The sequence below is a fragment of the Abramis brama genome (genome assembly GCF_963993115.1).
Source record: "Abramis brama genome assembly, chromosome: 5".
NCBI lineage: Eukaryota > Metazoa > Chordata > Actinopteri > Cypriniformes > Leuciscidae > Abramis > Abramis brama.
In genome coordinates, this window is record NC_139967.1 from 36,205,527 (window position 1) to 36,217,472 (window position 11,946).

Genomic DNA, 11,946 nt, shown 5'->3' on the forward strand with positions numbered 1-11,946 from the left:
GGTTTTCTAAAAATGAGAACTGCTGCACGCCTCCTCTTTGCGCTGAACCGCCCCAGGGAGCGCAAGTTAATTTCCTAATTTACCGACGTGCGTCTGTGGAGGGAAAAGTCCGCTGTGCGCGGGTGCAAAATAGGAATGATACATGCGTAGGTATACAAAGTCAATTGCGCTGGGTGCAAGATAGGGCCCAGAATGTTTATTTTTTAAACACACTTTCAGCTACAACCCTCTAATGTCAGAATGTTTATTTTTTAAACCACCAGCTTCTAAGTGCTTCTTTTACCGATATATTTACCGATATATTTTGCATTTCTAATCCAAACAACGTCAAACTTGGCACTGCACTTACTCATGCCCGTAGCAAGACACCCGTCAAGTTTGAAATCCATCGGACTAACGGTTCGAGAGATATGTGAATAACAGACATACAGACAGACATTCAGAGAGGCACACAGACAGACACACGTTTCTGTAATTTATAGATAGATTATAACACTTTATATAGAGCCATTTTGCATAATGAGTACTTTCACGTTTAGTACATTTTGCTGACTACTTACTTATGTTCAATTACATATTTAAAATCATATTTAAGTAAAAGTACATATTTTCATTACGGTATTATTAATTTTACTTTAGTAAAAGATCTGAGTACTTCTTCCACCACTGGTAGAGACTAGAGGAAATAAGACTAACAATAGAAGATAATAAGGTTTTGCCAGTGACACTTATCACATCAAGCTATTTTTGATGTAATGTTATAAATAAGGAGGATGAAGTCATTAGTGAAGATTAAGCTACAGTATTTAAAATATAATATAGAACAGAACATGCAATGCAAACTAGTTTGGTTCCAGCTCAAATATATAATTCTCATTCTATCATTCACCCTACCTCCATTACATATCTTTGTCACATTATTATAAAGTGTTTGATAACCACATGTGAGTGATCACTGCAAAAAATGTGTTTAAGTATGTGTATATATATATATATATATATATATATATATATATATATATATATATATATATATATATATATATATATATATACACACTGTATTCTATATACAGTACTAGTCAAAAGTTTGGACACCCGAATGGGAAAGGGTGTCCAAACTTTTGACTGGTACTGTACTATAATACACAAAGAAAATCAGCCAATATATCGATATCAGACCTTTTTTACTCCCAAATATCGGTCCCCAAAAATCCATATTGGTCTGGCTCTACGGACGAGTATTATTCATTCTGTCATGTTTTTCGGGTATTCTCCTCTGACCACTGTCTGTCATGTGCTTTGACTTATGATGGGCAGCATACTCTGCTGCAATGCGACCGTGTTCCTCTCCTACTGTCTCACAGACATACAGTATAACATGCTGTATATAAGCCTTTAAAAGTAATCTGAAATGGATAGTTCACCCAAAAATGAAAATTACCCCATGATTTACTCACCCTCAAGCCATCCTAGGTGTATATGATTTTCTTCTTTCAGAAAAATAGAATCGGAGCTAAATCAAAAAATGTCCTGGCTCTTCCAAGCTTTATAATGGCAGTGAATGGAGGATATGATTTTTAAGGCCAAAAAAAAGTGCACCCATCCCTCATAAAAGTACTCCACACGGCTCCGGGGGTTTAATAAAGGGGGTTTATTAAATATCCATATATTATCCATAAATATCCATATATTAAATATCCATATATTATCCATAAATATCCATATATTTAAAACTTTATCAACTCAAATAACTAGCTCCCGACAGACGGCCGTAGGCATCAAGAGTAACCCTTGACCTGACACATGACGCATTGACGAACGCGGAAGCACAGAGGATATAGCAAAACAAAACACCAGTCAAGAATTAGAAATCTAAAATGAGAATTTTTAAAGAGCAATGTCGGAGGAGCTTGAGTCTGTTGCCAAACCCTATCTGTTTGAACTGCGAGAGGAATCAAAGCTTACACTACTCCTACATTGCGTCAAATGTTACTCTTTTGGTGCAAGTCGACTTGCGTAGGCCATCTGCTGTAAGCTAGTTATTTTAGTTTATAAAGTTATAAATATGGATATTTTTCTTACAGAAATGCATCGCTTCGCTTCAAAAGGCCTTTATTAACTACATGGAGCCATATGAATTACTTTTATCATGGATGGGTGCATTTTTTTGAGCTTCAAAATATCATCCTTCATTCACTGCCATTATAAAGCTTGGACATTTTTTTATATAACTCCGATTATATTCATCTGAAGAAAAAAGTCATATACACCTAGGAAGGCTTGAAGGTCAGTAAATCATGAGGTTATTCAAATTTGTTGGGTGAACTATCCCTTAAAAGTTTGAGATATTCCTCTAGTTTTTATTATTTGAAAAGGCCTTTGAAGCTTGGGCAAAAACTCCTAGCAAAGAAGTGTTTTCGTGTATTATTATTTTTTCACAGTGGTGAATGTCATATGGTGATTGTGAAACACCTCATGATTTTATAGTGAAATGTGTTATTTTTATCTGCGCCGAAACGACTGCCTCGGCATGCAGTGCGAATGCTATAATAGGCTCGTTTGAGATGCACCTCTCCTCGTCTAAAATTTAGGCGAGAGTAGGCGGCTGCAGTGAGGGGAGGAAGTGCAGCCAAGACGGACAGTTCTCTCTTCTCGTAGTGGATAAGACACCTAACGAGATCAAAGGTGGTTATCGCAGGATTCACACTCATGCACTGTGTTGCTAATTGAGTGGTGCAATGGAACTGGAAGTGCTAAAATGCTAACTAATTTCCATGCTTTAGCCTACAAAGTGACGTCATACCTGCACTGCATACGCTCTGCTTAGGCATTCAGTGTAAACCGGCCTGAAGTTATGATAAGTGATAAACAGTGGCAGCTGAGTAGCTCACATTCCTTCACATTCCAAGGCATCTTAATTGGTGCTTTGCAGGTGATAAGAGGTATGGCAGGAGTTTTTAGTTGTTAAGCTTGCTTGCCTACCTGCAGAGGAGTCGTCGTCATGGTCGGAGCTCGGGTATCCGTCAGGTGTGCTGCGTCCAGACCCGCGAGAGCCGCGGAGCGCCAGTGAAGGAGACAGTCTGCCGTCATCCGAGTCCAGATCTCGACTCATGCGGACCCGAGGATTCAGCCGGTGACTCTCCCGGACGTTACTCTTTGGGTTGAGAATGTTTTTTTGCAGGAAGTTTACGTTGAGCTCCACGTCCTCGAACTCGTGGTCACTGTCCTGCGCGCTGTCCCGTTGCTCGGCAACGCACAGAGAGATGTCACGAGGAGATGGGTGTTCTTGCTGAACATCGGGCTTTTTCCGAGGAGGGAGGGGGATGGGCTTACCTGTCTTGCCGACCCGGAGTATGTCCCGGGCGAAAGGCTCTACTTCATCTCTGCTGTCTGTCCCGCAAGTATTGTTCTTCTTTGAATCTGCCTTGTTCCAACATTTCTCAATGTCATAACGTTTCTTCTTCTGCGCGATGGTGGTCTGAAGGTAAATCACCTTGAACTTCTCCTCCGACAGAGCCTGCTGTAACACCTTAAGATTGGCTTTGCATTTCTCCAGCTCTGCTTCAATGTCCTCCACCGAGTGGAGATTCATCACGGGCACTTCCCCGTCGGGAAACTCATTCCTCCAGTGCTTCTCAAATTCCGCCTGTTCCCACATTGTCCAACAAGAGTAGGGGGGAGGGAAAGTCCTTGAATATGGCTTGTTCCTGCTAAAACAACTTGGGTTCACTGCCTCAAACACCCGTTGTGAAGTAGCGACTGCTCATTTTCCCTTTCTCGCATATCCACTCACTCACACACTCACCACTGATCAGTTTACAACTGAAAAAAACTTTCAGCTTCCGCTACATTGAAAAGTCTTGACGTCAGCTGGACACGGAGCCAATCAAATCCATTGGCCGTTTACATTTAAGAAGTGCAAAATCCCAGCCTGTGGTTGCTTTTTTACACAACATTTAAGCCACACCTGTTGAGTAAATAAGCGTTCGCTTATTGAAAAACAATTCAGTTCAGGTTGACAAACAAATGTAGCCTACTTTTTAAAATGTAAATAAACGTAGCCTATGTAGTTTAGATGCTTACAAAATAAGCAATATAAAGTAAAATAACAGTGCACATTGAGCAAACAAGTAATAGTACAAATAAAGTGCAAGTGTAAACATTAAAAAATGAAATTAACAACTTAATTATAATATTTAACATAGCAATAATATTGTTAACATAACACTAACTAAATAGACCTATATGATAAATTATATGATAATAAGTATAAATGTTGGAGTTGGAGCAATAGTAATGATGAGCAAAAGTTTAGTAATAAAGACAGTCGAAAGACATACACAGAAATCTTTGTGTGGATCGCAAGATGGGTTTCATTGTTTTACAAGCGATTCACTTTTTTGCATTTATTTCATGCAGTCTGCAAGAAAACAGCCTGTATTCGAATTGAGTCATCATTCCAGTTTACAATCTTAAAAATTAAGGGGGTTTTTACCGCAGTGTCTGAGAACTATTTTGGATTCCCCAAAATAACCTTTTAGTGAAAAGTTCTTGGAAGAACCATTTATTTCTTAGTGCGAAGATATTTAAAAATTCTGAAGAACCTTTTTGCTCAAAAAATATTTTTTTGCAATTGTAAGATGTGTATTGCATCTTAATAATTAATGGACATTATCCTATATTCTGCTCTGCATGCATTACTTTCAAGGTAGTTTGTGGATGGTCAGACATTTATGACCCAGTTGAGTCTAATTAACGGTCCATTTTCTGTTCAGAGCCTATTTGTCATTCAGATTCCCCTTCTCACCCGATGTCAATACCAGTAGCAGAGAAGTGCAGGACAAATTTGATATGGGTATCATAGTGTCACTGGAGAACTGGAAGGCCGGGTTCCAGCAGTTCTATGAGAAACTGAAGATGAGAGATGTGTGTCCTGATAGCCGTACGTCACATCGGAGACGGGTAGGTAGGGTAGGGTCAAATATTACTAGCAATTTACTTGCAACTAGCACACCATGAATACGTGTTTAATATGTGTGCTCATGCATTAGCACCGGACATTCAAACGCAGTTTCAGCTATACTGTACAGGAATCCATTTGAATAATTCATGAGATTTTGCATCCTTTGGTCCCATTCTATGACTATCAACTTCATGCCTTGAAAAATTTATTTGTGTTGGACATTCTGAGGTTAAGCACTATTATATATATATATATATATATATATATATATATATATATATATATATATATATATATATATATATATATATATATATATATATATATATTGTATTATATATTATAATTATATATTGTATTATGTATTATAATTATATATTGTATTATGTATTATATATATATATATATATACTGTGTATATATATATATATATATATATATATATATATATACATATAGTGTAATGTATATATTAAGCATATAAAGTGCAATCAATGCTAATACGTTTGTTGCTTTTATTGCTTCGTCTGCTATTTCTGATGTTTTTGATTTCACCTGTCCATCTAAGATATTTGATTTGTATCACTCTGCTATTGCTGACGTTTTAGACGAGCATGCTCCAATTAGGACTAGGTCTGTTCCCTTGTCCCACTCCTCTCCATGGTTTAATGCTGAGCTACGTGCTGTGAAAGTCAATATAGATTGTTTCAAAGCAGCTTTACAGTGATAATAGGAAATTACAGTGACAGAGATTGTTTGGCTTTACAGCAGCTCTAGAATAAAGTTATTGTCCAGCTAAAGTTAGTTGTGACTGATTCACTTCCGTTGCAAAGATCATTAGTTATTAACTTAGGTGCCATTAACACGACACCAAACATTTTTGGGAAAAAAAAGGTTATCTCTGCACAAACTTCAAAAACGCAAACCTGTGAAAACGCTGACGGCGTGCACATGCGTATTATTATGCGTAGACGCCATCCTTCTTATGATGTAACGAGTACATCAGGATTTATGGGAAGTGTTCCCGGTTCCGGCTGACCTAATCTATGCAACCTAACATTGAATTATAGAAGTTTATAATGTGTTATGTGTATGCTAGGTCAAAGAGATGTGTTTTTTAGTCCATATTTGAACTGACAGTGTGTCTGCTTCCCGGACAATATTAGGAAGACTGTTCCAAAGTTTTGGTGCTAAATAGGAAAAGGATCTACCGCCAGCAGTCGATTTTGATATTCTAGGTATTATCAACGGGCCAGAATTTTGAGATCACAATAGACGTGAAGGACTATAATGCATTAAGAGCTTGTTCAAGTACTGGGGAGCTAAATCATTTAGTGCTTTGTAAGTAATCAGCAATATTCTAAAATGTATACAATGTTTAATAGGGAGCCAATGCAGAACTGGGCTATTATGGTCATATTTCCTGGTTCTGGTAAGAACTCTAGCTGCTGCATTTTGGACCAGCTGTAGTTTGTTAATTAAGCGTGCAGGGCAACCACCCATAATAGCATTATAGCATAATAATCCTGCCTTGATGTCATGAACGCATGAACTAATTGTTCCACATTTGTCATTGAGAGAATATGACGTAATTTAGATATATTAAATACGGTTTTACAGATACTAGAAACGTGACTTTCAAATGAAAGATTGGTATCAGAGAGCACACCCAGATTCCTGACCGACAACGAAGACTTGACAGAGCAGCCATCAAGTGTTAGACAGTATGTAAGAAGAGGCTAGAGGCAGACAACTTGAACGCCTCAGGAAAACCGGTTTAACTGTATATTTATTCCTATGTTAAACATTATAAAACAGCCTTGAATGCAGCTCACTCTTCTTATATTTCCAAAATCATTAATAATGCGAACAACAGACCTAAATCACTATTTAACATAGTAAACAAGCTAATCCATGCACCCATGTATAATGCAGTCAACAAGAATCTGATGACTTATGCTGTTCTTTTTTGCACCACTTTCAGGGAAAGCTGGATGCTTTATGTGGGACTTTTGGTGATGAACTGACCACCTCTATTTGTGAGCAAGCTCAGTCTATCCAAACGCTTAGGCCTAATAGCTTAACTTTGACCAACCCCATCTTAATTAGTGAAATGATACAGAAATCCAATTCTTCTTCATGCGTATTAGATCCAGCACCTACTTTCCTTTTGAAACACTGTACTTCTGTCATGTCTGCTCCTATCTCACATCTTGAAAATATGTATCTTGTTTCTGCCTCTGTTTCTAGTTTCACTAAAGAAAAATAAATCTGGACCCAACTGACTTTGCTAATTATCGCCCAATATCCAATCTACCGTTTCTCTCAAAAATCATGGAAAAGGTTGTCGCCACTCACTTGCAGTCATTTCTAGCTCTCAAAAATAAGTTTGATATATTTCAGTCTGGCAAGAAGCTAGAATTTTACTTTGTAACTATTAAATATGAATATTTTTCTTACACAAACTCATCGCTTTGCTTCTGAAGGCCTTTATTAACCCCCTGGAGCCGTGTGGAGTTCTTTTATGATGGATGGATGGACTATTTTGAGCTTCAAACTGATGTTTGCAATCCACTGCCATTATAAAATTTGGAAGCGCTGAATAATTATTCATTTTAACAGGTTAACAACCAAAAGGGATTTAAAGGGATAGTTCTCCCAAAAATTAAAATTCTGTCATCATTTCCTCACCCTCATTATCATTCCAAACCTGACTTTTGTTCTTCTGCTAAAAGATATTTTGAAGAATGTTTAAATTGTTTAGTCCTTACAGTGAAAGTCAATGGGGTCCAAAACAACATTGGACCACTTTGACCTTCATTGTATGGTCAAAAAATATCTTATTTTGTGTTCAACAGAAGAAAGAATGTCATGCATGTTTAAAATGACATGAGGGTGAGTAAATAATTTTACAAACATTTTTGGTTGAACTACTGCTTGTATATTTGTTTGTAACACATGAAGGGAAACATGAAATGAAAAAAAAGAAAGAGTGAAAAAGAAAAACTAAATTATAAAAAACTAATAATAATTGGGGAAAATTACAGCACAATAGCTTTCATTTGGAGAAGAGAGAAACCTTTAGAAGGCCTTGTTTGTTTGTTCCAGTTCCATTTTACTCCATCCCAGAATCACAAGGTCATCTTTACTAAAAGCCTATTCATCTTTTGCTGATCAGCAGTGACTTGTAAATGCATGATACATAACTTGCTTCAGTTACCATGGTGATTGACACATTAAAATCACTCCACATTTTCTAGCAAACTGATGAATGGTATTTCATATGAAACAATCATATGAATTAAATTCATATATATCATATGGAATTCATATGAAACAATCTACATTGTTAAAAGCGCTATATAAATGAGGATGACTTTATGAAAAAGGAAGGGCACAGTGACATGCATGATGAACCTTAATCTGAGATAAAATCGCTTAGTATTTGGTGATTTAACAAAGATTTAGATGGCCATTTTATGTTAGTACATATATTTGCCCATCCCACAGATCATTTAGGTTAGTATGAGGGCAAAAGTCTGTAAAAAAGGATTTTTCAAAGTAAATATACAAAGATTATTCTTGTCGGTTTTACACACACACACAAAATACTGTTTCAGTGATTCTACTTCAAAATGTTGTTTAAATCATTGTTAATTGCTGTTTGTTTGTAATTATTTGTGAAATTTACAAGCAATTTTTGAGTGAAATTTGTTTCTACACCATTTTTATTTTTCAGTTTATGCATGTGAGATTTGATGATGATGAACTTCTGCCCTCTAGTGGTCAATCTAACAAAAGCAGAACATGTACAGCTGTGGCCAAAAATATTGGCAGTGATGTAGATCTTGTTTTGCAAATTTTGCTGCTTCAGTATTTGTAGATATATTTTTTCAAATGTTTCTGTGGTATACTGGAAAACACTGATAAGTATTTCATAAGTTTTAAAGACTTTTATTGGCAAAAATATCCAGTATGCAAAGAGTCAACATTTACAATGTTGACCCTTCTTCATAACCTCTGCAATTCACTCTGGCATGCTGGATATTAGCTTATGGTCCAAATCCTGGCTGATGACAAGTGCACAGAGTTGATCACAATTTGCTTGTCCACTCACCTTTTGGGGATTGAACAGGTTCTCTATGGGATTAAGATCTGTGGAATTGCCTGGCCACGGATCCAAAATTTCAATGTAATGATCTTACAATCATTAGCCACTTCATTATCATTCTTGCCTTGTGACATGGTGATCAATCATGCATGAAAATGGACAGATCATCACCAAATTGCTACTGGGTCGTTGGGAGAAGTTGTCTTAAGTCTTCACCTCCGATCCCACCTCCTGCCAATACTGAACAATCTCTGCAGTGGTGGTTACGTGATTCCAAAGCTGACTCCTCAGGAGGAGACAGTCCTGACGCTTGCTGGACACTCTGGGTGCAATATTCTTTGCAGCAGTTTCCTTGCATGTGAGGCCATTTTGATGGAAAGTGATGATGGCTGCACGTCTTTCTTTGGAGGTAACTACTACTAACACAAGAACACAACGATTGGAAGCACTTCTTCCCTCCTTTTATAGCAATCAGTCTGCTCTTAGAATCCAATCAAAATGATAGGGTGATTTCACTTGACCAGTACTTGTTCACACTTTCCCGTGTTCTTGTTGATATGATTAGTGAAATCATGTTACCTGGTTATTTTGTGCTAGGGCCAAAAAACAGTTTTTTTGTGTGTTTTTTTTCTTTTCTTTTTTTGTGATAAAGTTCTCTTTTTGGCCAATGAAGCTTTTTGCAATTATTTAAAATGCATCTGATCATTCTGCACAATAATCTAGAAACAATGTGAATCAACACCACAAATAAAGCAGCAAACATTGCAAAACACAACATTTATGTCTCTGCCAAAGTGCCAATAGCCTACTTTTGGCCACAGCTGTAGGACCTTAAAGGGATAGTTCACCGTAAACAAAAAAATATGTCATTGTCATCACATTCATGTCATTCATGTAGATTTAATAAAGACCTTTAACTTTTTTTCTGTATTATTCTTTCTGGGAAGATCTGTGTGAGACAAAATAGAAATCTCTGGTTGTATATTGTAAAGTTTTACTCCATATAAATCCATCTCATTAAGACTGAAAAGACTTCATGCTATACAAATACATTTGTGACTGCTTACATTAAAATACATTATATTCCACATTTTGACAACATTGAACTTCAAGCATTACTTATTACCAGAACCTAATGACACCACAGAAGACAGTATGCGATCAAATGTATGGAATAATTGGTAAATGTGTTAAAAATAATCAAGATTCTTCTTCAATGGGAAAGTGAATGTATTATTTCTTGCATAGATAGGTAGGCTATTATGTTTTAAAACACATTTCAAAATATAATGCACAACAATTCAACAATTTCAACAGGACACATACATCACAAAACAAAATCATAGTGAAAACAGAATACATATTTCTCTGAAATCATACTTCTGCTAAACAAAGCCTTCCAATGCCTGCTGAGCATTTTATAACATATTCAGCAATCCAGTCTACTTTCTATATAATATAAAACCCCAATTCCAACTGTATGTTCCTACTGTAACTCTTTCTTTCAGACTCTGTTCAATTAAGGCAATACTTGGGTTGCACCACTGAAATGAGGATGAAGTAAGGAACTACAAAACTTAAACTACAACAGACTTTAGCAACACAAACAGCACAAAATACACAGTTTCGATATGATTAATTCTCCATGATGCATGATGTAAAAGCACAGTGCTTTTATTTTTATTTTATTATGAGGTTATTTTGTGGTTGTTTTAAGGCTGTTTCAGGTCAGTATTTGAGTCAACAGTTTGTTGGATCAGAGGCTAGAGGGCAGTGAAGACTTTTCCTGAGCTTGTGCATTTCACTACACCAGGATCTGAATTGTGCAGACATATATACTAGAGGTAGACCTATATAGTATTTTAAAAATCTAGGAATATAAATTCATCACTACATACTGTGGATTTCATCAAACAATTTTAGTACAAAACACACAATATTTGAAAATCATTAAAAGTGTTAGAAAATACACATTGTAAAAATAAAAATCAATCTTAATCTAAAGACTACAAATAAAAAACAAATTTGCTCTTTGCATTCATACATTTGTACAGAGCCCTATAGGGACATGGCGGTGGAAAAAATATAGGATGGGAGGGAAAAATATTTTTCAAAGCTTTTGCGTTCTCTCGCAGAACTTTTGCATTCCCCCGAGAAACTTTTTTTATCTTTATATAGTTATAGTTTTGTGAGAGAACACAAATATCTTTGTGAGAGAACGCAAATAGGCCTATTTTATACATACACACATATATATATATATATATAATATACACTTTATATATACACTTTAAGAAATAAATGTTTTTATCCAATACATGGCCACATTTATTGGCCCTGTTTTATTTAATACTTTTCGCAACCTCCATTTGCCAATTTAACAGCTCTTGAGTCTTATGACTATAATCCCTAATGAAGTTGAAGAACACCAGAAGATCAGAGACCATTCTTCCATACAAAATCTCTCATCCTTCAAATTCCGAGGTCCATGTTGGTGCACTCTAATCTTCAGTTTACCCTACTCATTAGAACACATTTTTGTGTTGATTTTTATGTTTGTTTTGGATCATTGTCCTGACTAAAGATACAGCCATGGCCCATTATAAGATTTCCAGCAGAGGCAGTCAGGTTTAGATTTTTTATCTGTTGGTGTTTGATAGAATACATGATGACATGTATCTTAACAAGATGTCCAGGGCCTCTGACAGAAAAATAGGTCCACATCAGCAGTATTTTTAACTGTCCCCTGAGTGCACCAAACCCATCTTGTGTTTGCTGCCAAAAAACACAGAGCCTGGTCTCATTTGAAGTTCCAGTAGTGTCTGGATATATACTGAATATACTTAAGTTTTTATCTATTTTCTTAAAA

At 36.2% G+C, this 11,946-nt stretch overlaps 1 protein-coding gene across 1 annotated transcript in view; it reads right to left on the reverse strand.

The window, feature by feature from the left end:
- Positions 1–3,827, reverse strand: part of abr (ABR activator of RhoGEF and GTPase) — a 296,797-nt gene extending 292,970 nt beyond the window's left edge. Inside the window, exon 1 of the mRNA XM_084113285.1 lies at positions 2,986–3,827. Coding sequence (XP_083969411.1) covers positions 2,986–3,661 — 676 coding nt within the window. The 5' untranslated portion in view covers positions 3,662–3,827. The remainder of the gene's footprint in view (positions 1–2,985) is intronic.
- Between the last annotated feature and the right edge of the window lie 8,119 nt (positions 3,828–11,946).